Source organism: Barbus barbus (assembly GCF_936440315.1).
Source record: "Barbus barbus genome assembly, chromosome: 6".
In the NCBI taxonomy this organism is placed as follows: Eukaryota; Metazoa; Chordata; class Actinopteri; order Cypriniformes; family Cyprinidae; genus Barbus; species Barbus barbus.
Genome location: NC_136734.1, coordinates 18,416,850 through 18,444,576, shown reverse-complemented (window position 1 = coordinate 18,444,576; position 27,727 = coordinate 18,416,850). Strand labels below are relative to the sequence as shown.

At 36.4% G+C, this 27,727-nt stretch overlaps 1 protein-coding gene across 1 annotated transcript in view; it reads left to right on the top strand.

Moving 5' to 3' along the window:
• Window positions 1–26,820, top strand: part of col27a1b (collagen, type XXVII, alpha 1b) — an 81,603-nt gene extending 54,783 nt beyond the window's left edge. Inside the window, exons 24-60 of the mRNA XM_079418159.1 lie at window positions 4,251–4,295; window positions 4,395–4,448; window positions 4,667–4,720; window positions 5,425–5,478; window positions 6,108–6,161; window positions 9,455–9,508; window positions 10,074–10,118; window positions 10,409–10,453; window positions 10,537–10,590; window positions 11,605–11,658; window positions 12,099–12,152; window positions 12,336–12,389; window positions 14,633–14,686; window positions 14,812–14,919; window positions 15,389–15,442; window positions 15,564–15,671; window positions 16,011–16,064; window positions 17,846–17,899; window positions 18,146–18,202; window positions 18,302–18,355; window positions 18,460–18,513; window positions 19,767–19,820; window positions 19,947–20,000; window positions 20,073–20,180; window positions 20,293–20,400; window positions 20,520–20,627; window positions 21,169–21,222; window positions 21,971–22,033; window positions 22,127–22,180; window positions 22,276–22,311; window positions 22,420–22,437; window positions 22,542–22,577; window positions 22,699–22,725; window positions 23,337–23,505; window positions 23,624–23,733; window positions 23,952–24,170; window positions 25,039–26,820. Of these exons, the coding sequence (XP_079274285.1) occupies window positions 4,251–4,295; window positions 4,395–4,448; window positions 4,667–4,720; window positions 5,425–5,478; window positions 6,108–6,161; window positions 9,455–9,508; window positions 10,074–10,118; window positions 10,409–10,453; window positions 10,537–10,590; window positions 11,605–11,658; window positions 12,099–12,152; window positions 12,336–12,389; window positions 14,633–14,686; window positions 14,812–14,919; window positions 15,389–15,442; window positions 15,564–15,671; window positions 16,011–16,064; window positions 17,846–17,899; window positions 18,146–18,202; window positions 18,302–18,355; window positions 18,460–18,513; window positions 19,767–19,820; window positions 19,947–20,000; window positions 20,073–20,180; window positions 20,293–20,400; window positions 20,520–20,627; window positions 21,169–21,222; window positions 21,971–22,033; window positions 22,127–22,180; window positions 22,276–22,311; window positions 22,420–22,437; window positions 22,542–22,577; window positions 22,699–22,725; window positions 23,337–23,505; window positions 23,624–23,733; window positions 23,952–24,170; window positions 25,039–25,185 (2,583 nt within the window). The 3' untranslated portion in view covers window positions 25,186–26,820. The remainder of the gene's footprint in view (window positions 1–4,250; window positions 4,296–4,394; window positions 4,449–4,666; window positions 4,721–5,424; window positions 5,479–6,107; window positions 6,162–9,454; window positions 9,509–10,073; window positions 10,119–10,408; window positions 10,454–10,536; window positions 10,591–11,604; window positions 11,659–12,098; window positions 12,153–12,335; window positions 12,390–14,632; window positions 14,687–14,811; window positions 14,920–15,388; window positions 15,443–15,563; window positions 15,672–16,010; window positions 16,065–17,845; window positions 17,900–18,145; window positions 18,203–18,301; window positions 18,356–18,459; window positions 18,514–19,766; window positions 19,821–19,946; window positions 20,001–20,072; window positions 20,181–20,292; window positions 20,401–20,519; window positions 20,628–21,168; window positions 21,223–21,970; window positions 22,034–22,126; window positions 22,181–22,275; window positions 22,312–22,419; window positions 22,438–22,541; window positions 22,578–22,698; window positions 22,726–23,336; window positions 23,506–23,623; window positions 23,734–23,951; window positions 24,171–25,038) is intronic.
• Window positions 26,821–27,727: the final 907 nt, after the last annotated feature.

Here is a 27,727-nt window from a genome sequence, read left to right as displayed (position 1 = left end):
TTAATTTTTTTTTCATTTAGTCATTTTGCAGACAGTTTTATCCAAAGGGGAATACATAAAGCGATTCATCTTGAAGAGGCAATCAGACAGACGAAATGCTCGTAACACCAATTCTCAGGCATTGTTCAAATAAGTACAAGCTCGCAAGGGAGGAATAAATAAAAGAAAGATAAAGCGTTTTTTTTTGTTTTTGTTTTTTGAGTTTACTAGCGGATCTCAGACTTCTGGAGGGGATGTAGATTCATAATAGTGAGTGGAAGTAGGCGGGTGCAGAGTCTGTGGTTGTTCTATATGCAAGCATCAGTGTCTTGAACTTGATGCGAGCTGCGACTGGTAGCCAGTGCAAGGAGATAAAGAGAGGTGTAACATGGGCTCTTATGGGCTTGTTGAAGACCAGTCGTGCCGCTGCATTCTGAATCATTTGTAGAGGTTTGATTGTGCTTGATGGAAGTCCAACCAGAAGAGCATTGCAGTAGTCCAGCCTAGAAATGACAAGGGCCTGGACAAGAAGTTGTGCAGCATGCTGTGTCAGAAAGGGCCTGATCTTTCTGATGATATGTAGTGCAAACCTGCAAGATCGAGCAGTCTTAGCAATGTGGTCTTTGAAGGTCCGCTGGTCATCAAAGATTACACCAAGATTTGATGGGGTAATTGTTGATGAACCTAAGTCATGCTGTAGAGTTGGAGTGGCAGGGAAGACAAGAAGTCTTTGCCAGGTTGAGCTGTAGGTGATGTTCTTTCATCCATGTCGAGATGTCCGCCAGGCAGCCTGAGATCTGTGCAGCTACCGTTGAATCATCTGGTTGAAAAGAGAGATAGAGCTGTGTGTCATCAGCGTTGCAATGGTAGGAGAATCCATGTGTCTGTATGATGGGACCCAGTGATGTAGTGTATGTAGATAAGAGGAGGGGTCCATGAACCGATCTCTGAGGAACCCCAGTGACCAGTTGATGTGCTTTGGATACCTCCCCTCCCCAGGCCACCCTGAAAGACCTACCAGTGAGATAGGATTTAAACCAGCGAAGTGGAATCCCTGTGATGCCCAGTGATGAGAGGGTGGAGAGGAGGATCTGATGATTGACAGTGTCAAAAGCGGCAGACAGATCCATCAGAATGAGGACTGATGATTTTGAGTTGGCTTTTGCCATTCGCTGGGCTTCAGTGACTGAGAGTAGTGCAGTCTCAGTTGAATGGCCCCTCCTGAAACCTGACTGTTTAGCATCTAGTTTGTTGTTCTGTGAAAGAAACAATGGGACCTGGTTGAATACAACTCGTTCAAGTGTTTTCGCTATGAATGGAAGGAGAGAGACAGGTCTGTATCTGTTGGTATTTGATAGAAAGCAGTGTTGGTATTTGATAGAATCCATGATGCCATGTATCTAAACAAGATGTCCAGGACTTCCAGCAGAAATATAGGCCCACAACATCAAAAATACTGCAGCATATTTCATTGTACACATGGGGTACTTTTTTATCCCTGTCTTCACCAAACCCATCTTGAGTGTTTGCTGCTAAAAAGCTAATGTTTTAGATTCATCTGACCATAGAAGCCAGTGTCATTTGAAGTTCCAGTCATGTCTGACAACTGAATATGCTGGAGTTTGTTTTTGGATGAGCTAGGAGAATTTTTCTTGAAACCCTCCCGAACAACATGTGAAGTAGGGACTGTTTGACAATTTTTTAAAGGTTTTCTGACCCCGAGACTCAACTATTTTCTGCAGTTCTTCAGCAGTCTTTAGCCACTGAAACTCTCCTTCTCACCGTGCATTAGGATGATATAGAAATAGTCAATATTTCTATATCATCTGAGTCAATACACATAGAAAGTGTATTGACTCAGTGCATCTCAGTGTGGTATGGAAACAGCTCCAATCAGGACTGCAAAGCACTACAGAGAGTTGTGCGCTTAGCTGAGCGCATCTCAGGGTCTGCTCTCCCCTCTCTGCAGGACATCTACCTCAAACGCTGCAAAAATAGAGCTGTCAAAATCATCAAGGACTCAAATCACCCTGGTAACCAGCTATTCACTTTGCTTCCATCTGGTAAGCGCTTCCGTAGCCTGATGGCAAAAACTGAGAGACTTAGGAGGAGCTTCTTCCCCCAGGCCATCAGGCTCCTAAACTCTAACTCTGTGTCATAACATCACTTGACTCCATGTAAATATCACCATATCAATAAGCTATTCATAATTTTTCTCTACCTCATATTGCTGCTATTATATACCCTGTACAACTTTTTTGCACATTATTTTGCACATTCCTCTTAGTACTATTTAAGTCAACAACATACTGACCTGCACATTTATATTTATATTTATATTTTTTATCTATCTTTTTATTTTATTCTTTTATTTTATTTTATTTTTTTCTACTTTTCTTCTCTTAATATTTGTATACTTTATAATTGCATTGTCCTTGGAGCGGACCTGACCTACATTTCACTGCTGGTTATACTCTGTATAATTGTGTATGTGACAAATAAAACTCTTGAATCTTGAATCTTGAATCTTGAATATAGACACATGTCCTCTTCCAGGCAGTTTCGTAACATTTTATGTTGATTGGAAATTCTTAATTATTGCCCTGATGTTGGAAATGGGAATTAATTCACTGCTCTAGCTCTTTTCTTAAAGCCACTTCACTAATTTGGAAGGCTCAATTATCTTTTGCTGCACATCAGAAATATATTCTTTGGCTTTTCTCATTGTGATGGGTGATTAAGGGAACTTGGATTTTGCTTTTCCTCCTATTTATATTTCTGTGAAACAGGAAGCCATGGCTGGATAATTTCATGTTTTTAATCACCCTGGAGTGCTCAAAATTGTAAAAATGAATGGTAATATACTTATAGAGATATAGAGATATTTTACTCATAAGGATTTCTAGGGGTACCAATAATTGTGTCCAAGAATTTTTTTGAGAAAAACATTTATTTCATAATGAGACTTTCCCTTATTTTCAATTGTTTTAGTTCAGTGAAATGTTAGATTTTTGTGATTTAAAAAAAAATAAAAGATCAAAAGGATAAATAATGCAGGTTTATTTTCAGAGCCTTCTTTGATCATATTTACCAAGGGTGCCAACAATTCTGACCTCGTCTGTATATATATTTTTATTGAGGGTTCATACTTGATACATCAGGCATTTATGGCTCATATAGTATGGCATAGGTGAAATAGAGTTCATAAAGACCTTTTGTTTTATTCAGAGGCCCAAAATATATTTCTTGAATCTGATTGGTTGATAGACGTTCCAAGGTGTGCAATTATTTCAGGGAAACACATGGATAAAGTAGTTCCAGGCAGGTCTTGACCACATAACATCAACATGTGGTCTCTTATATCAAAAAGAGAACCAAAACCCACAATGACAATGACCAAGCAAATAAACATAATAAACAACAAGATAACAGATAAACTTACAGTTTGGCTATTAGTAGAGACGCTGCTGCCAATCACTGTTGAGAAACACACAGACTCAGGTATTTCACACATGCTTAATCTCTATCTCCTTCTGTCTAATAACTTCATTATTAATTATTCATAACTGCATTAGTCTGCTATAAATGGCTTAAGCCTCCGTTACTAGGTCTAAAATGACGTTTTTGAATTAGCAATGGAGGTGTTAGATGAGATGTGTAAGAAATGAATCCTACTCACAAGAGCATTTTAAGAACAAAAACCTAATAAATATCTTTAAATGATAAGTAGATTGTGTAGTAGGTTTTGATAATGTTGATCATTTAGAGGCTTTAGAAATGTGTTTATAGAATATCAAACAGTTGGCTTTATAGAGCATTCTGTGATGAAAATGACGTTTTAATATTTTTTAATAATTCATTTTTAATAATGTATTGAAGCATTTAAGACTTATTTCATAAATGTATTCTAAATATACTGTCGAATTATATTTTTGCATATTGTGCATATTTAACTAAATTACAGCTTGAATGAGCGTTAAAAAATAAAATACTATGTTTAAAATATTTGCCTCAATTATTCTTGTTCTCGCACATCACATGTCTTATTTCATCTCAAGCTCTTCACTGACGCTGTTGTAAACAAGTACACCAACATTGGATAAAACCTAATTATGGGCAATAGTATCATAGTTGAAGAAACACCCTTTACTTTTTTTCTGTTCCCAATAATGTATGAATTAGTGCCTTTTATTTGAGGTTGTTATGTTGTTAATGAATACATTAACATCTAAGTGAGTTTTTGAATTGCAAATCTTGTCCCTTTGCTATAGGGAGAGCCTGGATTTCCTGGAAATCCTGGGATGCTTGGTGAGAGGGTAAAGGATTTTTCGTATACTTCTCTATATTTATATGCATTATAATCTGGAGTTAATAACCTTTGATTTTCTGTTTCCTTATTTCTTTGTGCACAATAGGGTCTTATTGGTTTCATCGGAGCTGTCGGTGAGGTGGGGTTTCCTGGAGAAAAGGTCAGCATTCCGTTTCACAGCAGTTTCACAGCATTACGCCATGCGTAATCATGTTAAATTCAGATTAATCTTAATTCCTGTTTATATATGGCATGTGTTTTAAATCAATCATCAGACTTTTATGTTGGTTTTGTATGAGGATCAGTGTTGTCTTTCCTTGATGTTAGTGTTATCTTCTGCTGTGTTGTTTGGCTTAGATGTGTTTCTTGTGCTCTCAGGGAGATCGTGGTGAGATGGGTCTGCCCGGGCCACCTGGAGAAAAGGGAGCGATGGTAAGGAGTAAGTCTGGATCTCGTCTCTGCTCTCAGGGGAACTCCAATACCCACTTAACCTTGGGCAGTCACTATAACTCACACAGCTCACCGCTACAATGGTTGGAAAGTAGCAGTATGTGGGAAAATGCCTCATCAGCCATTTTCCATTCATGAGATAATCAGCTAGACCACTGCAAGAGTCATTTCCCTTTCAATGACACAAGGAAATTGTAGCCATTTGCTGCGCAAAGTGGTTTGGGAACAATGTCAAAGTTGAAACCAAATTCAAGCCACTCCAAAGAACTCCAGCAGCAACCTTCCAGTCTTTCCAAGAAGTTGTGTCGTCATTTCAGTGTTTCAATAGTTCCTATAACACTTAAAACTGTCTGTATGTATTTGTTGCCCATGGCAATTCAAAAAAAATAGTCTAGGTCTTCATTTCCATTGTTAATTATGAGCGCTTGCCAATGAACAACATAGGAGTTGTTCTCAAGTGTAGTTTGCTACATCATGCTTATAAGAGCTCTTTCTTCTATACTGCACAAATATGTTAACAATAGTAATCTCAAGCTTTTTTGTACAGCACCACCAAGTTAACTTGCAATGGTGTACTGTAGTACAGTTGAAACGGAACAATAAAACAAATACAACTGAGTGAGAGTTTTTTAGAGTTTATTTCTTGTAATAGAGATTGTTCTATAATGATGTGATTGTTGTTTTAGGGACACCCAGGGGCCCCGGGTGAAAGAGGCCCGTCTGGACCAGAAGGTACACCAGTAAGTCAATGTTATGTATTCAATATATGTAAACTGATTTCATTTATCCCTGCCCTAGAGTCTCTGCAAAAAGTAACATCAGCACAAATCAGCTCTGTTTTGTGTCTTACTTTTCTGTTGTAATTTCCAATTTCTTGTGCAGTCGTCAGGTCTGAATCTTTCTAGGTAAATCCAGATTACAGAAACATCATAACAGGCCAAGTCTGTCTCATTTTAGTCAGTACACAAATTAACATTTTGCCTCCACACAGCACTGTTTACATTCTCTCATTAGAGCTGTCCATGCACACTGATGATAGACTCAGACACTAGTGTAATTAGCATCCTACCGAATGAAACCTAACAACTCCTTGGGCTTCTTTGCTCTTTTCACATAAATCTTGATGTCATGCAAGCGTTTGGCAGGAAATACCTTTTGAAGGGACTCGGATGACCCTGTGAGGAGGGCAAAAAGTGCAGTGGAGTACAAACATAAACACCAACCTTTGAAGGACAGAGCTTTCACCCTGCTGTTGTAATAGGGTCAAGTGATGTTTGTTTGCCTGCTAGAGACTCTTGCCAGCTCTAACTGAGTTTCTCAGGGAACGTTCTCCTGCAGCATGATTCGGGACTCTGTTCTGTGTTTCCAGGGGCCTCCCGGGTCTAGGGGCCTCAGCGGCAGCAGAGGACCCAAAGGCAGAAGGGTAAGAACTGATAATTTTGACTATTAATAATGATGGTCCTTACATAAACGTGCTTTGGAAAGTCAAAATGTTCAAGAATTAAAAGTAAGACATATTTTTGTAAGTAAAACAGTATAATGTTCAAGCTATGCTCATCAGCAGAAGTCTTAATTTCACAACTCTATCCATTAACATTTTTTTGTAATCTCTCTAGAGTCTAGATAGTCATCACTGTATACTCAAGTTTTTTTTTTCTTAGAGGAGGCTGTTCTTACATGAGTTCACATAGGCCTGTAATGAGTTTTGCATTGGCATACAGTTCTGTCATCTTTGGATAGCTTTGCATCCTGCTAATGCAGTGGTTACTGGAAGATATACTGGGCTATATTTCCTTTATATTTACAGTCAGTGACAGTATCATGGCAGAAGAGCTTGACAGATGGTATCTTCACATCAGCTCTGATTACTTTACAATTAAAACCTAATTAAAATTTTAGAATTACACACCACTTTTACATTCAAATTTCCTGTATTTTAAGTTTTATCCCCACAATGATGAGAATGTCTACAAAGCACAAACACATTAGGACAAACTTGTCACTGATTGGGAAAAAATCTATTTCACATAAGCTTTTTTTTAAAACTATAAAAATAATGTCCAGCTGCAGTTAGACTTCTTTAGAAACAGTACTATCACAATGAAGGAATCAGTGCCACCCACAGGGATCTACTCCAAATCAAAGCAAGCCACGGGAGTTGAGGGCAAACAAAGGACAGACTCCCATCAGCTGTGGAGGTGGTAGTACTCATGAGCAGCTTGGACCATGTTGGATTTACTGTGAAAGTCAAGTTTTAGCGTGTGTCATAGGTTATGGGTGTTATGGGTAATGGGAACCTGTGGGGATTCAGTCTTCAAGTTCTGATGGGAAAGTCCCAAGCTTGGAGATTGGATTATGTCAATGATGTCAGATTTATGACGATTCTCAGCAGATAAGAACACTCAAAAAACTCTTCAAGTCAATATGAATACCATTTGCACCAATTTTACTTCTCTAATGTGACATATTTCAAAGGGCAACACAATATACAATGAGAAAAAAGTGTAGGATTGGTTGATTTTATCCTTCAGAAATTGATTAATTGTGAAAACTGGCCTTTCTATTACCTAATTGGCTTTAGGTTAACATTATCCAATAGCTTGCACAGCCTACATGAAAAGAACACTTGAGTAATTTTGTTCTAGTTTGTTAAAACTTTGTTTCTATTTCTTTGCAATAACCTGCATTGATATATTGTTCACAGTAAGACCAGGAACATGCATTAGGAAAGTTAATAGGGTCCACTATGATTTAGTGCGGACATTTTAATTGAAGCTTCACTCTTAATGAATTTCACACAAGTTCATATGGTTTAATGTGTTAATACAATCTCTAATAGCTTTCTAGCTTCCCATCAGAAATTTCAGCACTCATAACTGTCTTTACTCGCATCACAAAAACACATTTCATAAACTTAATTCACTATTACAAATGAAACATTAATCCTTCAACAAACAAAAGATGAACAGCAGTTAGGACTGAATTACCACTTATGGAGAACGTGGAGGTCTGGGATTTGAGCCTCGTCATTTTCAGAATGCTCAGTTCTGTTAGTTTCCACAGACAGATCCATTTATCTCACTGCGCTTTAGAGGCCAATATTCATGTAATTCATTGAGGAATGGAAAGTCTTCTCACCTCACAGACAAATTAAAAATAGTTTGAAATATTGATAATAAAGTTAAAAGTTCATTGGACATGCTGTCAGATCAACTCAAATTCTTAAATCTTCTGAGGCATTCAAGTCCTCTTTGAAAGTTTGTATTTGTGAATCAGGAAGCATACAGAAATATTTTATAAAATTTTGAAAGAATGCGCATTAGGTGTTTTTGTTTTATTTTTATTCCATTTATGCAGGTGGAGTAAATTGAATTCACTCTGTTGTATTTTGTACATGCAATTTAGTTTCATTGTAAATGCAGCTAGTTTTATTGTAAATAACCATTGCTGAGCATTCCGATCAGCTTAACACAGCAACGTTGACTACCAATAATGTGAATTTTAGTGATTTCAGTTTTCTAACCAATATCAGAAAATGTTCAGGAAACCATAAGTTTTGCAGTTCAATTTGGTGATGCTAGTGGGACAAAAATACACTTTTTACCATTTTAAAACAAGTTTTACAGTAACATAGCAGTAACTATATCAGCATAGAATTGAAAGAAAAATGGGTTACACTTTATTTTAAGGTGTCCTTGTTACAGTGTAATTATACATTTAAGTACTAAATATTATTAATTAACTACATGCACTTACTATTAGGGTTAGGGTTTGGCTTAGGGTTACTTGCATGTAAATATGCATCATTTGTTGTTGTTATACTAGTAAGTACACGTAACGTGTAACAAGGACACCTTAAAATAAAGTGTTACCAAAAAACGCTACTCAAGTTCAGCTTAAGTTTTGTTGACAATCTACAATACATTGCCACTGAAACAGGGGCAGAGCTGTTATTTAGAATTAGGATTCAGAAAGATCCCTTAAAGGATGTTTTATTTTGACCTCCTTTAATGATCCAAGTTTCTGTCCAGGCCTGATTCCAATCAGTCCAATTGTTGTCATTAGCCCCTGAAAGGTCAAAGGTTTGCTGAATGACATCAGATCACAAGAACAGAGGCAGCAGTGTTGCACTGGCCCTCAAAAGCAAGGAGCACCACAAGTCTGTTCTTCAGCAGGAGCCACAGCAGTTGCAGCCATCATAATATCCCCATTGATCACTGTTTCCACCTTCCAGACAAAGAAATCCCTCAAAGTCAGAGATCACCCAGCTGTGGCTCTACATTTTTCATAAGGCTTATGAATCATCACAATGGAAATATAATGGCAGCTTTCCATTTTACTGTAACTGAACTTCCATGATGTGAAAGGCTAATGCTTCACAGAAGTCCTCAAAGCTGCATTCATTCAGGTTTTTGCCCCTGGTGAACTGGAGATTTGACTCGTTCAAGACCATAAGTCATACAAATTACTCTGAATTAGTTGTCTATATGTCATATAGGTTTGTCAAACTTTATGTCAAACTAATGCTATACTGTATATCTGATAGTTACACTAGGTGATAATAGTGAACTTGTTCTCTTGACCCAGAGTATCACCACTGATAATTCAAAATGTCTTTGTTTGTACAAGTGTGCCCTCTGCTGTTTTTTTTTTTGTTTTTTTTTTACACCCATATGTTTCTATAATGTCAGTTGCACCTCTCTATATTCTACACAGGGTGCAACGGGACCAGACGGACCAGTCGGAGACAAAGGAGTGATGGGAATGAAGGTGACATATTCAGCAATGATTCTTGTAGAGCTAAGTTACTGCATAATATCTTACAGTCATGATACTGATTAGAAAATAGTCCTAAACTTTCACCTTTTTGGACACTACTGTTTCCTTGTTTTGACTATTGTTTATAAGCACAATTAGGGCTGCATATGATTAATTTGATATTTATCACTGGCAGCTTAATATTGAGATCTTGAAACATTTAGCTTAGTAATTGTTCGCAATTTTATCCTTGTGAGATGTTAATGACTTCAAAATGAAGTGAATGGTGCGTGTTGAAAGTACCGTAGTAATGCAATGCTATTTTTCAAGATGAAGTACTTGACTTCCTCCATGCTGGCATGCACTGCATTTTCCCTACCACAGAACAAAACAACATATGGAAACATATCTAAATTGTCAGCACAACATTTTGTCAACCTTACAAGCAGGGTTCATTGAAGGTTGTCTTAAAACATTTCCAAAATACTTGGTTTTGGTTTGATCAAACAGAATAAAGAATATTTTGATTTGGTTGTTGCAATGGAAAATAGTTTTGGTTTTTGTCCCCTTTCTCCAGGGTCCTGCAGGCCCACTGGGAAAACAAGGCTTCAATGGACAAATGGTAAAATTACAGTTTTATTTGTTTATTTCTTAAGTTTTGACACTGTCTAAAAAAAATAAGTAAATAATAATTACAACAGCATGTCACTGGGGCAGTATCCTCAAAGGGACACCTTTGTACCTTCTTTAATCCCCAAAAGGTGCATATTTGTACCTTACAGTAGTTGTATGTACCCTTAAGATAGTAATACATACTCTTATGGTACTACTATGCACTTTTTAAGGGTAAAGAACTGGGAACTGCCCCAGTGATAATATGCAGAGACACTGAGATTCTCTCTTGTGTAATAGGGTAAAATTGGTGAAACTGGTGAAACAGGACCAACTGGATTTCCAGTGAGTAATTGATCATTTGATAAACATTTTCAACAGTTTTCGAAACAATTTTTTTTTTAAATATATGTATATCCATTTTCTAGGGTGTCCAAGGACCAACTGGACCTCCTGGCGCAAAGGGCATCTTAGGAGAGCCTGTAAGTACATCATTCATTTAAAATGAATGAGGATTTGGACTGTCAAGCTCCAGGACGACAAAAAAAAAAGCTCCATAAAACGTTCATGAAGCAGTCCATCTATTCCAAGACTTTTGAAACAGGCTGAAATTTAAGCCTTTAATAACTGACTTTGTTCCCCTCCACTGTTCAGATCTGTTTAAAAATGCTGCCTTTACATGTGACATACCAGGTTTGATGATGTCAATGTGATGTGACAAAACTAATGGCAGCATTTATTCTTGAGTAAAACAAGATTTTCAACTAGAAAAAGACAGGACTTTATTTTATCCATCTGGAATTGAGTAATTTGTGATAAGTTACTGTTCCGTACCAGAATGGAGGCAGGTTGGGAAAAGAGTTTGCAAAAACAATGTCTGTATAGCTATTTGGCTATGGGTTAATAATATTATTAAATGGTCTAGAAAGTTGTTTCAGAGGTGTAGCAAATAGGTTGTTGAAAGAATATTTTGCTTAAAACAAATACAGAGATGATGTGCCAGCCCACATTAAATGGCAATGATAAATATGAGGTTAACATATGCCACTGTCAAAAAGTGTGGGGTCAGTAATATTTTTCTAAATGTTTTGTAACAATCACCAAGGCTGCAAATATTTAATCAAATACAGTTGATTGTGAAATATTATAATTTAATTTATTCCTGTAATTTTGGTGATATGACTCCAGTCTTCAGTGTCACATGATCCTTTAGAAGTATGCTCATTTGATTCTCAGTAAACATTATTATCAGTGATGAAAACGGTTGTGCTGCTTACTAGAGTAGATACCACAACAAAGTGTTTTTTTTTTCTCTACAGGATTCATTGAAGAACAAAAAGAACAGCCTTTATTTGAAATATAACTCATATACATACATATATATATATATATATATATATATAGAGTATATATATGCCTTTTTTTATTAGTGTTCAGATTTGTATCATTGTTTCAGTAGCTGATATCACAGCCATATGTTTTCTGTCCCTTAACAGGGTCCTCAAGGGCCATCGGGAGTATTAGGTCCATTGGGTGAGATTGGAGCAGTGGTAAGATTCTTGACATAATCTTCAGATGTGTGTTCATATTTCATATTGTACTTCCAGCATTATTAGATCAGTTCTCTATTTTTCCACCACTTTCCAACTGTGTTACGTCTTACTGTACTCCTCTGTCCTACTCTTCTCACTGCTTTTTAGCTAAACAATTATATTTATGCCCTTATTTAGCCAGTGCCAGATTAGTTGTGGTTCCTGTATACAATGTCCTCAGGTGGCACTAGAAAACACTTAGCTTGGCTTTGTTAATTAAAATACTTTAACGAATGAAACCGAAATAATAAACAGATTTTGTCCCACATTGTCCCTTTGTTTCTAATTACCTATCTATTATTCCCACATGTTTTCTTAGCTGTGAGGGACCAAAGACTGTAGTAAGATACATAAAGTTAAACAGTCCATGTTCATTAGTTTCCTGGTTTGTGTGACAGGGTTTACCTGGGAAGGTTGGGGAGCAAGGCTTACCAGGTGAACCAGGAGACAAGGTGAAACACCTGCAGTGTTTTCTTATACTGTACATGGTACTGAATAGTGTAACAGCTGTGTAATGATATCATGTCCAAAATATACCATAGTGAGGTAACCGTGATCATATGCAGATGTTTTATATAAATCACAAATTAATTATGCTGAAATTTGAGTTTTAACTTTTTTCCACACTTTTTTAGGGTGCTGTTGGATCTCCTGGGAATATGGGAGAGCAAGGCTTTATTGGACCTCGAGTAGGTTCATTTTGCTAGGCGTAATAGACTTTATTCAGAAGAGATGCCATTACTGTCAGTTCAGTGGGTTTTACTGTTGTATACCTCAGTGACATTCATTCAGTCACTGAAGCGCTTACATTATACACATAACTGTACATTATAAAACATGTTTTAATCATCTTATTGTGCTTGAAAGACGTACACTTATTTTTATGTACAACTTTATTACAAATCTATAATTACATATTTATTTAAAGATGTACTTAAGTCCAGCTTAAAGGATTAGTTCACTTTTAAAAAAACTTTTGCTGATAATTTACTCACCCCCATGTCATCCAATATGTCCATGTCTTTCTTTCTTCAGTCGAAAAGAAATTAAGGTTTTTGATGAAAATATTTCTCAATATAATGGACTTCACTGGGACCCAAACGGTTCAAGGTCCAAATGACAGTTTCAGTGCAGCTTCAAAGGGCTTTAAACGATACCAGACGATGAATAAGGGTCTTATCTAGCAAAACGATCGGTCATTTCAAAAATAAATAAAAAAGTTTAAGTTTTATAAGCACAAATGCTCGCCTTGCTCTGTTCTGTGATGCGCGTTCATGACGTCACGTAATACGCAATGACGTTGAAAAGGTCACGGTTGAGGTAGGCAGAAGTACCGAGTCAGTGTTTACAAATGTGCGGAAGGAGGACCATATACACATATTCAAATGTCTTTGTGTCATTTTTTTATCGTTTAAAATGCCCATTTCGTGTGCGTATCCTGGGTGTTTTAATATTAAAAAGCCTACTGACTCTGTACTTCTGCCTAAGTCAACCGTGACCTTTTCAACGTCATTGCGTATTACGTGACATCACGAACGCGCATCACAGAACAGAGCAAGGCGAGCATTTGTGCTTATAAAACTTAAACTTTTTTATTTATTTTTGAAATGACCGATCGTTTCGCTAGATAAGACCCTTATTCATCGTCTGGTATCGTTTAAAGCCCTTTGAACCTGCACTGAAACCGTCATTTGGACCTTGAACCGTTTGGGTCCCAATGAAGTCCATTATATGGAGAAATGTTTTCATCAAAAACCTTAATTTCTTTTCGACTGAAGAAAGAAAGACATGGACATCTTGGATGACATGGGGGTGAGTAAATTATCAGAAAAAGTTTTTTTAAAAGTAAACTAATCCTTTAAGTGGGTCAGAAAAGCTTTTGAAAGTTCAGCTAATTGAATTTAATTGCAGTTAAGTGTATGAAAACATTACATTTAGTTCACAGTTAAGTTTAAAATGTTCAAAGTTGAAATTTATTTCTAAAGCAGTGAATAAAACAAAAATGTTGACCATAGCGCTGTACAAACAATAAAGCAATTAGGAGAGGAAAACATTTAATAGATCATATATAGAATAGTTGAAATATATATCTTAAGTAAGGACAAAAGAGACACATATGGCACTAGCAACCTTCGCACGTATCAAACGCTATCATAAAAAAATAAGTTTTCAGATAGCTTTTAAAATGACCGAGCATCTGTATGTCCCTAGTATATAGCGGTAGGCTGTTCCATAGTTTAGGGGCGGCGACTGCAAAAGCGTGATCCCCTCTAGATTTCATCTTAGACTGTGGAACAACAAGAAGTTTCTGTAATTAAATCATAACGATCTTGTTGGCTTTTGTTCCTTAATTCAATCTGCTATATACGATGGAACTATGTAGAGATTTAAATACAAATAATACGATTTTTATATTAATCCTAAAAGAAATAGGCAACAATGCAATGATTTTAACACCGGGGTTATACGATCTAATTTACAAGTGCCTGTGAGTATTCTTGCAGCCGCATTTTGGAACATCTGCGATCTATCCGGCATTTTATTTTGAGCCCTATAATATAGCAAGTTGCATGTCTAATCTCAAAAACAGAAATGCTTGAATAACCTTTTCCAAATCTTTCTGGGATAAAAAGGCTTAATTTTAGAGATCATCATCAATTTGAAAAAGCTCATTCTGACGATTTCCGTTATCTGTTTTTCAAAAATGTATTATTTCCGTAACAAGTGCTCTTTTTAAAAGTATGACTAAAGTGTACTTCTTTTTCACAAGGGATGGTTTATTAGATGCAACCTAGAAAACCCAACACATTTGTCCTTCACAGATTTGTTTTCATTTGTGTCACGCTAAATATGGCATCTACCCTGATTAAAGTCCACATTTGTGTCTTTTTAAAGTAGTTCAGGGATTTTTTTAAATGAAGTTCTTGTTTAGGGTGACCCTGGGCTTGATGGGGAGGCTGGTCTGAGTGGCCCTGATGGAGCTAAGGTCAGAAAAATCTGAATTGTTTTTATTATTATTTAAGCATGAACACTTTATTTAAAAATGTTAGTAGATGTTATGTTTGTTTGCTTTGGATTTTATTAAGTTTCAGTAGGTGTTGTTGTCTCTAGGGTGAAAAGGGTGACATTGGTATGGAAGGAGAAACAGGTGGAAAAGGAGCCATCGGATTTAAAGGAACAGAAGGCCGTGTCGGAGATCCTGGCTTAACAGGTGTCAAGGTACGTGCTCTTTTCAGTTTCAAAATCAAAGATTATTTTGTCAAGGTTTTCATGTGTATCACACTCACAGAGCTATTGTTTTTGTGGATTTATCAGTGAAAAATAAATGTTTTGACTATTTTGCTGACTATTCAATTCTGAAAGAAATCAAGCAAATCTAGGCCTGCTGAACAAAAAAAAATAGTTTGGTTTGCCTTTTTTATTTGTAGCAAGTTTTAGATAAGTTTTGAACACCTTAAGCTGGTTTCAGCAGTTTCTCAGCTGTTTCACTCTAGAGCACTTTATTGCTCATAGCACACGCTTTAAGATTTTATTGAAGACTGAGTGATGTAAGATTACAACAAAGACAAACTACACCTCCTTGTGGTAGATCTGAATGATTAAAGTCATAAGTCAGACTGAATGTGTTCATTCAGAGATGTCTCTCTATTAATTTTTGCAGTGTGCCAACTCTGTAATGTAATTTCAGGGCCCTGAGGGCAAACCTGGAAAAACTGGTGAGAGGGGAAAACCTGGAGAGAAGGTATTTAATTTATGACTTTTTTAGTTTACATGGTTAGCCATCTCTACTCTCAGTACTTATCATTAGATATCAGTGTGTGTTTCCATATGTAGAGTATAAATAATGCTTAATTTAATTTCAGGGCAGCAAAGGTCACCAGAGTCACCTTGGCGAGACTGGACCAATGGGAGAACAAGGTGCCATGGGTTTCATCGGGCCAAAAGGAAGCAGAGGAACTACTGGGTTTATGGTAAAAAAAAAATATTTTTGAATGTTCAACATTAGAGTTTTGCAAACCAAAATGACATAAGGTCCATTGATTACAAAGGTCTAATGATGTCTCTGTAAGAAGAAATAAATAATTACAAACACTTTTCTCTGAAATAGCCTTTCCTTTGCCAGAGATATATTTTAACCATCTCGTATTACATCATCAACAAACCACAGAAAATGCTGATACGTATGTTATTATACACCAAAGAAAATATTGTAGAGACCCTTTTTGTAATTGTATTGTGTGTAGGCAAGAATGCAGTTTCTGATCATGCTATCTGAAGCTAACCTCTGATCCCATGACTATCATTTTCAGGGTGCTCCGGGAAAAATGGGTCAGCACGGAGAACCAGGTTTAGTGGGATATGAAGTAAGTGTTGTTTAACATAGATGTGCCTTATAAGACTTTATTTTACCTCAGCATAAAATGGTACAAAATCAAAACTGCTGCTCTACATTATGCAGGGCTCCAGACAAAAAAATCGAGTAAGGAGCCATTGGCTCCTATAAAAGAAAAACTTAGGCGCCAAATTATTTTTTTAGGTGCCACAGAATAAAAGTGGTTTATTTTATTATTATCATTTTATTTTTCCCCCCTATTTTAACATTTCAATCATTTTGTCATGTGTTTGTCTTATCTTTTCTAGGCTTTATCAGCATTTTAATCCATCTTGTAGATGATCAGGTCGACCGGGGGACTAAGGTTCACTTAAAGTGTGAATTAAATGTCTTGTACAACTTGAAATATACAGTCACAAAGAATTGTTCGTTACACAGAATCTGTACCAATATCATGGACCATAAGCATCACTTGGCCACTGAGTGCAGTGCATCCTATAAATGTTGTCACGTCTTTCACACATTCAGTCTGTTTTTCTTCATTAGTAAAATGCAATTTTATAGGAGGAGTTGAATCATGTACAACAGAATAAGTAAAAATATTAATATGCAACAGCGCATGAATATAGCAAAACGCTCCTCTTTATAGTTATTTTTCTAGCTGACTGATGAGTTTATGGACACTGAGTGGTTATTCTGAGGTAAATGTATTACAATGCAATGTTTACAAGCTTTATACATTTCCTCAGTTTGAAACACTGAATGAGTTGTACACTGAATGAGTACAACAGTAAGTTGTACTATAGGCTTTCTTATTGCCTACCTTTTGATCATGTTCATTTCATACTATAGTAGTAAATCGAAATATATAATTGGTTCACTTGCTGCTTTAACTGAGGTGCTAAAGAGATCGCGCCTGAGCATTAAGTGCGATACTCTCCGCTCGCGCGATCCGGACGCATACACGGACCGTGTGGACGCGGGGTACTGGTGTTTATATTACCGAAAGTGTGCGCTTGTGGTCCGCATTAAAGAGCACCCAAACCGCATAATTTGAATTTCCTAGCATTTTAAAGCTGATACTTTTTTTATTAAAAAGTAAGACAGCACAAAGCTTTTTGCGATTACTGGATGGCAAGTGCGCTTCAAATAACAGGAAGTCTATGCATTAACAGAACACAGCATAGACTAAGATCTCGATAAGAAGATCTGTGATATTGAAATTAGCTGATAATTAATAAAATTATCCATTGCTTTCATTGACGTGAACTCCGTTATATTTGCATATGAAGCGGGAATTGAAGAACGGATTTATATCCGTTTTGCGAAGACACATTTATGTGGCCAAGTGTAAATGGGGAAACGTTTTAACAAATCATATAGATATCCGATCAGAGAATGCATGAAGTGACCAGGTGTAAACAGGCCCTTTCAGGTCTCTCTCACTGCGTTCAGCAGACTGTGTGCGGCAGAGACGAGGACTGTTTGAAACTCTTTTCAGTAAAACTTTGATGCGCATCGTCTTATGTAAGTTTAATACGTGAACATAACAAAAGATGTGAGCGCAAAACAATCGGGAAAAAAGTCCTTTCATGCAAATTATATATAGTCGCCAGTGGCGACCTCAGCAAAAACTTCACTCGCAAATTAATATTTTTGGTCGCAAATGCAACCATTTTAGTCGCAGTTTGGAGCCCTGTTATGTGAGGTTCTTAAGTTAATAAGGCTTGTTAGAGCTAGCTGACGTGTCGTTAAGCGCTCAAAAGATTCCATACTCCACTATTTCTTCTTTTATTTCTTCATTTACTGTAGGGTCATCAAGGACCACAAGGTCCAATCGGATCCCCAGGACCAAAAGGTGAAAAGGTAAAAAAATAAAAGGCCTTATAACTAGAAGCTCATTTAACAAAGGAGTGTTATTTATATTTGCATAATAAAAACAAATAGTCTTTTTCCAAAAATCCAAATTAATGTTGGAGGTTAACTTTCTTTTATATCACCTTCAGTGTTCTCATTAACTCAAAAACCTTAGCATATCCATAGCACAAGGTCAAATTTATACCAGATTGAAAAATAGAATTCAATACTGAAATTAATTTTTATACTTCTCAGGGAGAGCCAGGTGATGATGGGAAGGTTGAAGGTCCACCTGGTCCTTTAGGTGACATCGTGAGTCAGTCCACTAGATTTACTACACATTTTTGCCTTGTTTTGGAAGAATTCTGGATGCCAACCTGATCAATGTGTTTGGATTTCACTGGGGTTTAGGGACCTGTTGGCAACAGAGGAGAAAGGGGACAGCCAGGTGACCCTGGATACCCAGTGAGTTTTGATTCTAGAAATATATTTTTAGACAATTCCAAAATAGATCACTAATTAAATATACATTCTATGTCAATTTTGAATCTCAATTTGTAAATCTCAAGGGTCATGAAGGTGTTCGTGGGGAAAGAGGAAACCCAGGGGCTCCTGGACTCCCTGTGAGTGAATCTACCAATAATGACATCTTTATACTGTTATAGTTTTATTAATATTTTGAATTAGATTGTATACTTGTATTTTGTTCTTATTTTAATTTTGTTATTTTTTTGTGATTTCATTGTGTATTTTTGTCATTTTGATTTGTTTATTAGTTATATGTCTATGTAGTTTTTATGAAGTTTTAATTTTAGTTATTTAGTTACTTAAACTAAAGTAAAATGAAAAATGTTGCCTTGGCAAATAGCTTAAAAATAAATGTAGCAAGTTTTTTTTTTTTTTCATTTCATGTTTATTTCATTAAAAGTAATCAAAGTATTTTTTATAGTTTTAATTTTCATTTTAGTTTTAATTAACAATAATAACCCTGAGCTATAAAATACAGCAGGTAAAATAAGTATTGAACACATCACTATTTTTCTCAGTAAATAGATTTCTAAAGGTGCTGCTGACATGAAATGTTCACCACATGTCGGTAACAGCCCAAGTAATTCATACATACAAACAAATCAAAACAAATAAGTTCAGAAATTAAGTTATGTGTAATAACATGGAATGACCCAGGGAAAAAGTATTGAACACACTTACTGAATTGTAGTTAATGCTTTGTACAAAAGCCTTTGGTAATGACAGATTCAAGACGCTTGTATGGAGAAACTAGTCGCATGCATTGCTCAGGTGTGATTTTGGCCCATTCTTCCACACAAACAGTCTGTGGGCCTCTTCTACGAACTCTGATCTTTAATTCTTTCCATTGATTTTATATTGAATTCAAGTCAGGTGATTGGCTAGCCATTCTAGCAGCTTTACTTTCTTTCTCTGAAACCAATTGAGAGTTTCCTTGGCTGTGTTAGGGACCATTGTCTTGCTGAAATGTCCACCCTTGTTTCATCTTCATCATCCTGGTAGGTGTTGGGACTGAACCAGCTAATATTAATTTAGACTGACAAGGGGCAGGATTCCTTTCTAATTACTGATTGGCTTCCCATACCTTTTTGCACCTCCTTTCTTCATGTGCTCAATACTTTTCCCTGTGTCTTTCCAATTTATTACACATAACTTAAGTTTTTTATTTATTTGTATTGTTTTCTTTATATTTATGGATTACTTGGGTTGTTACCAATATCTGGTGAAAATTAAATGTCAACAGCACCTTTAGAAATATAATTACTGAGAAAAATAGTGACGTGTTCAATACTTATTTTACCCGCTGTATATATTTTCTTCATCTTATTTTCTCTGTCTATAACCACAGGGGAATGCAGGGCCAAAAGGTTTTCCAGGGCCTAAAGGATCCAAAGGCAATAAAGTAAGACTTTACCATGTAAATACAAACATATTGTGGATTTTGTTTTATTTAAATATAATGCACAAATTTGGCTTCTATTTTAAATCATATTATATCCATCTCAACTGAATAACTGATTTTTTTTAGGGTGTAAAAGGCAAAAACGGTCCACGTGGTGAATCTGGAAATCGAGGGTCCCCTGTAAGTAACTTTCTTACATCCTGACAGAACCTACAGCTGATAATAAAATAAACAGTTGTGATTCTCTCACAGGGTGCTGTTGGTCTCTCTGGCCCCAGAGGAGTTGTTGGTCGTGAGGGTCTTGAGGGTGATCCTGGGGTAGAAGGAGCCCTTGGGAAAGATGGAGCTAAAGGAATGCCAGTAAGACAATGAATGTAATTTTCAATGTTCTCAATGTAACACTTGAAATCGCCCAGGTGTGTTTTGTTGTTTGTGATGTTTGGGTTTGTTTTTCCCTTGTTATGCATATTAGGGTGAGCATGGAAGTGATGGAGAGGTTGGTCTGCCTGGAAAACCAGGTCCTGAAGGAAACACAGGTGTACCAAGTCTGCCAGGAATTCAAGGCTCTTTTGGGCCAAAGGTACTTTGCTTATATGGATGTATGGTGAGCTGTTCTTTATGTTTGTGTGTCTTTATTTTCTGCATCTATAACAATATTAGCTGGTTTTAGCTTAAATATTCCTCTGTGTTCTGACTTAGGGTGAAAGGGGCATCCCTGGCCAAACTGGACCTCCAGGCAAAAGAGGATTTAATGGTGGAATGGGATTTCCTGGAAAACAAGGTGACCGAGGGGTCAAAGGGCAACCTGTAAGTATGCTTCTCTGACAATTGATCCATTTCAAATATGACAAACACACCAATGAATGTTGCTCTAGTGATCTCTTTTTGCTTAAATTATGGACCTCAGAGAATAAAACAAAGAACATAATTGCCAAAATCAGACAGTAACCTCTTACGCAGCTCTATGTAATACTGTAGTTTGAGTTTCAGTGTTACTTAGTCCTTCCAAAATCATTCTAGTAACGTTTCTTATTATTATCATTATTGGAAACAGTTGCACTGTTTAATACATATGTAGAAACCGTGATTATAAATGTATTATAAATGTCTCATTTGATCTGTCACATTTGATTAAGTTATTGCATCTTTGCTGTATAAAAGTATTAATTTGGCCCTAAACTTTCTAAATGGTAGTACATTTGCATGTTTTCAGTCTATTTAGCAGTCGATGAATGAATGATGATGCATTTCTTTAACACTTCCTGAAGAATAATGTCATATGCCATTCTGCTACTGTTATCTGTTTATATTTTTCATCTATTTATCATCTGTTTATATTTTTCTTTAGGGTGATACTGGTGAACAGGGATTTCCTGGATTTCTTGGAATATTTGGACCAAAGGTACACTTTCTTCTTCCACCACCGTTAGCATATACATAAAGATCTAAATTCATCCTGTTTGCTTTAATGTAAGTGAATAATTAATCTAAATGTCTTATTCTGAACGATTAATCTAAATTTTACAAATAAAAAAATTGTCTTCACAATCTTTCTCCATGTCCTTTTATAACTGATGTTACCAGGCCCATTTTTAAACTGCCATATAGAGAGTCTACCTATATGTTTTGTAGGTAAATATCCAGTTTTACATGGAAATGTCACATTATAGAAGAAAAATTATGTCTCCTGTATTCTGAGGATATTCTAAATAATTACTGTTTTACCAAAATTATCAAAGAGACTGATAGATGCAATGATTTCACCACGATCAAATCTATTTAAGTAAAGCTGTTAGGTGTTTAATAATACTTAATGGTGCTTATATGAAATATATCAGTGACTGGTCTTGTGATTAATGAACAATATAAACTGTGCAGCTTTATATGACTCACCAAAATCCAATTAATCAGGCAAGCAGTTATTGTTTGCTTCTCATTTAATGCTAAGCCTTCAAGCCAACAGTGCAAGCTAAAAATTTCATTTCAGCTGTACAAGCACTGCAGCTTAAGATGAAAAATAGCTTATTTAAGCAGCTTTAAAAGAGCTAGTCAAGCAATATAACCAAACAAAAGCTGTGATGTAATGATTTTCTGTATTCTAATATTATAAGGCCAAACAGTTTTGACCAAAGTGTTTCTGTCATTCACAGGGGCCTTCCGGAAATCTTGGCCCAGTGGGCATCCAGGGCCCAAAGGGTCCACAGGGTTTGATGGTAAGTACCACTGTGAGAACTGTCCTGAAAACCTAAATGAGATGGATGAAGAGTTCTTGATCAGCAACTACTGTAGGTGTTTCTTCTTTTAAGGGTATGCAAGGAGCCATTGGACCCGTTGGTATCATTGGGCCTAGTGGTAATCCAGTATGTATGATATGAGTCACTTAATGTAGCTTGATGTAGTTTCTAATTAGGCACATACACTGAAAAACACTCTTCTCTTCCTCTTTTTGTATTAGGGACCACAAGGAGACAAAGGAAATAGAGGGGAAATGGTAAGAATCTAGCGAAAACAAATTCTAGGGGATTTCCATGTAAATTCATGGTTGAAAAGGATTACCTACTAAAACAACATTTTATGTTTCTCCTTTTATTTTAAACAGGGTGTTCAGGGGCCCAGGGTATGTTTCCCCAATGCCCTTCAACCTTACTAGCTTTTTTACATTTAGATAAATTAAGTGGTACTATTTAACAACATAAAAATGTCCTTTTCACTCTCCACTAGGGATCTCTAGGTCCTCGTGGACCACCTGGACCTCCAGTAAGTAGTCTTGATGCATTTTAACAACCATGTGAATACTTTGTATCATGCTTGAGCTGCATTTAGCTGAAGCTGATTGTAATCAATGCTTTCTGTTTCTTTATCGCTCATTGGTTTATAGGGGCTTCCTGGTGTATTTTATTCTCATGTAAGTATGCCTTGTATGTCTAAAGAAACTGAAGTCCATGACACAAACCTTTTTTGTTAGAGCTAGAGCATCTCTAAGCTACAGGTGCTATGATATAAATGTACAGGGGTGCACTTAAGAGGTGACCAAAAAATGCGCTGTGTATATAAGCGCTGGCAGTTTCAGAGCAAAACGTGAAACTGATATTTCTTTTACTGACACGCTTCACTCAGCAGCACTAACACTAGCAGTGCATATACTGTACTTACTTCCCGGCAACCCACCAAAATAAAAGCTTGCTGATTTTAGGTTTGAAAATTTTGAAAATGTATATAATAAATAAAACTGTAACTGTAAAAAAAAGAAAAAAGTACATATTAGCATTGTATTTATTAAAGGAATAGTTCACCCAAAAATGAAAATTATATCATTAATTACTCACCCTCATCAAGTAATAACTACTACTGTTCCTTTTATTGCAATTTGAATGCATAAACAATCATAAATTACAGACATTTGTTTGTATAAATTTTATACAGTCAATTCCATGGCATCGATTAAAGGTTAGATAAGGAACATCAACACTATGTCAGGACATCGTAGACCTGACTTTGTTTCATTCCGATCCACAGACGTATGAAGATACTGACTTTGTAATGCTGGACCAGGGAACCCAGATCTTTAAGACTCTTCACTACCTCAGCACTCTGATCCACAACATCAAGAATCCTCTGGGAACACAGGAGAATCCTGCCAGAATGTGCAGAGATCTGTTTGAATGCGACCACAGGTTGAACGATGGTGAGATATTTCTAGGACATTATCATTGTACATCATTTCATTGTTTTATCACTAAATTACATTAACACCACCAATTATGGACTTCTTCTTTTTGTTTTTATTTTGTGTTTTACTAAAGGCACTTATTGGATAGATCCTAACCTGGGCTGCTCTTCTGACAATATTGAAGTGACCTGCAAATTCACCAGTGGAGGTCAAACCTGCCTTAAGCCAGTCACTGTTTCCAAGGTCTATAAAGCTGACAACTAGTCATACAACATTATGAGCAGGATTGCACTGAATCAGAACCTGCTGATTTCTGTACAATTTAAATGGCCATAATTCAGAAAACTCTGCTTTTGTGTCCATTTCTCTACAAAATAGTTCAATGAATGTCAACATTTCTTCTCCTTTATGTGGTTCCATTGTTGTAATCAGTTGATTATGATGTTATTTATTTCCTGCAGTTGGAGATTGGAGTGAGTCTGATCCAGATGAACTTCATCCACCTCCTGAGCTCTGAAGCTGTGCAGATCATCACCATTCACTGCCTGAACGTCTCTGTTTGGGCAGCAGGGGACTCCAAAACACCTTCCTCTAGTGCAGTGTATTTTAAAGCCTACAACGGACAGATAATCGAGTCTGGGGGATTCATCGAGCCTGAGCTGATAAAGGACGAGTGCTGGGTATGCATAAAGTTATATTAAAACATTATTTGTGTTCTATTGTTTATTGTGTAGTGCAGGGCTCCCAAACAGGGGTTTGTGATCTAATAAAAAAACTAATAATTAATTATAGCAAATGTACAATTAAAACAACTATAGTCTGATGCACTGTGTGTTTCAGAGTGAAGTGTGGCACTGTGTTATGATACAGTGTTTTCAGCAACACGATAAACTGCTAAATCTGATTACGTGATGCAAATTTAACATTAAGATGTGGGAACGCAACGTGCACTGTTGTTTACTTTATTTGCACAATTACAATTGAACTTCAAACAAGTTTCCACCAGTTTCCACCAGTATTTCGCCAAAATAAAAGCTTTTAAATGATAAAAGCTTGATGGTTTGTAGTTTTATAATAGTATTAGTATTGTAACTTGTAAAATAAAAGAAATTTATTTTTTTATCTTGCAGTAAAATTGTAATTTACAGCAAGTATTCTATTTTCATCATATATATATATATATATTCAATATATTTCTGTCTTAATTTTTAAAGTTAAATGTTGTAATCAACATTTAATTTTAGACACTATCACAGCTAAACAAAGGTTTGAGTCCAGCTGCAAGTCATCATAATAATAATAATTTATCTATTTACTTGCATGTTGTTTGACCATTATCTAGAATATTTTTAAAATATTAATTTAAAATCTCAAGGTGTGCTTTAAGTAAATATTTTATGTCTAAGCGGTTTAGCGAACAAAAAAATTTGTGAACACATCGTGGAACATAATAGTGCTGTTTGGCAATGTAAAAACAACTATTTTACACATCGTTATTAGGATATCTCATTATCACAACTAATGCTTCCACTCTTTCTGTCCTCTCAGATCATAGATGGCCGATGGCATCAGACACAGTTCATTTTCCAGACAGAGGACCCAAACTTACTACCCATTGTGGAGGTCTACAACTTGCCCAGCACAAAATCTGGCTCACATTACCACCTTGAAGTGGGCCCTGTGTGCTTTTTATAAAGAAAGAAACAATGGAAGCCTTAAATACCCCAATCAGCAGCATTACAGAGCCTCTCTCTGGCCTAGAGGCCAACAAAACTGTACATCTGGACTGCATGGACTGCAGCCTTTAAACATGAGGAAAGAGGAAACTAGAGCAGCTTTGGAGAAAACAAGACTTCTTATGCGAGCAGCTCGGGATGACAGATTCTTTCTTTTCAGAGCTGGGTTTCTTCTGTTTGAAAACAAGGCCTGGATATGTGGTTAGAGGTGCTTCTTAAACTCTAATATAAGTCTTAATTTATTCATAGTTGTTTTTTTTCCCACGTGGACAAGGAACAATTAAGACATTTATTTGTAATGAAGTGCTTATTTTGTATTCTATAGTTATACATGATCATGAGTATTTATACATGTACATGTGTGTTTGTATATTTTCTGTAAAGTGCAATAGAGAATGAACAGATTTTTTGTTTTTTAAAGATGAGTCTTCTGTTTGGCTGTTCTTGGTAATTGAGTTTTACTGTCACTCATATCATTCAATTCAGGTTCATTGTCGTGTGTGCTTGTGTATACCAGCAGGTCTGTTGTAAAAGCCTCAGATACCAACAAGCATACAAAAACACACATATGCGTTCATTCATAGCCAGAATATGAGTCGAGGTGAATCCAGACTTGAAAAGCAAAATGTAAAAACATCTACCTCCCATCTCTCATTTTTTGGTGTTTTGGGACAGTAAATGGATTCACATGCATTTAGCTCCTGTGGTTAGATTTCTGTTTCCATCAAATGTTTGTAACTTAAGTGCCTTTTATACTTTGAAAGGGAATATTTTTGTATAAATTTTTAAAAAGGAAAAAGTTCAAATGATCTCTTTTTTCAGCCAAACATATTTTTAATCCTTTATCTTCTAGTATGCCTTATTTGTACAAATATTTGAACTTTAAAAGCACAATAATTATATTATTATTATAGTGGACATGGTGTTAAAAGTGCTTTATATCACTCAACTGTAGGTCTTTCCATCATTAAGTACATATATGCATTTCCACAAGCCCCATCTGACTGCAGTAGTAATTGTTTGACATGGTCGGTGTCATAATTACTGATTTTTGTATGTCTTTGTTAAGGTGCGTGTATAAAGCTGAATGTTGCAGTTAGAAACTGCAAACCAGAGTTGTTGATCAAAATGAGAACACTAGAATCTTCCACTATATTGGGTCTGTTATGAGCAGCGACTTTGACATCATGGTAAGCTAATTATTACAGTGGCTGTGACCAAAAATTGTTATGTATGATATTGTTGTGAAATATATCTGTTGTTTTGAGCAAAACTGTCAGGAGCCATCTTATCTTGCCAAAGGGGGTTGTTAAATATCTGTTCTTTATGTGTAAATTTGAGGTCTTGCTGTAATGCATGTTCTGTGATTTCAGAGCAGACAAAGCAAAAAAGGTGGATATTCTCCAATGAATATTTTTATGGTCAAACATTACCTCCGAAAAACAGCAAACACCAAAGAACAAAGATTTCAGTGTTGTATGAATTAAATCATTGATACAGAAACAGACAGCAGTCTTTATATCTCTCTGTCTTACTAAAGTTCTTGTTTTTTGGCCATTTCCGTGTCTCATTTGAATAAAGAAATTACGAAAACAAGTTGAAAATCTTCACACTCGCACTCATTTTATTCCAAACCTGTATGCTGCAAATATAGAAATCTTCAAGAATCTTAACAACACTTCTGAACATAAGACGTCAGTTCATAAAGACAAAAAATGGCTTTCCATAATTATTATATAATTAAGAATAATTACATAATAATCCAACTCTGTAACATGTTGGGATATGAATATGTAAAAAAAAAAAGGTTACAGCCACTTTTGACTTATGTACACAAGCAGTTCTGTAGTCATTTCTTTCAATGTAAAGATCATGTCATATTTAGTCTCTATAAATGCCTATAGTATTAAACGTCTCAGGTTACGTATGTAACCCTAGTTCCCTATCAGTCGGGAGTCGGTGACCAACGAATTGGGATCTTGCTTAGAGAGACCAATCCACTATGAGTGTATCTATCTAAATGAGCCAATGCACATTGGCATGCGATTACTGCATCTAGCTGCCGCTGATCACAGTGTGAGTATAAGTAGGCAGCAGGTGCAGTGCATATTCAGCTTTTCGCTTTGGAGCCGAGCGGTTCATCGTTCTGCTCCTGACGAAGCCTTTCGACTACAGTGTCTGCGAGTCAAGCATGCTCTCCGGAGGTTTATCGTGCTGGTGTCACGGCGCTTCAGCGGCAGTGGTTCCTTCCTTTCGAGTGGATTGCACACATCGGATTGCACTATCCCCTGATTGTGTTGCAAGCGGCCATCTCCCCTGTGCGCTTCAGCACACTAAAAGAGTAATTTCTCTGAAAGAGTATTCACAAGTGGAACATCTTTTTAAAGACGCGTTTTTTTAAAGATGCTCTTCCACCCGTGCGTTTCTGGATGCGGTCGTTACCTGGCGTCAGGTGTTGGTCACGATTGCTGCCTCTCGTGTCTGGGTGTTAATCACGCTGA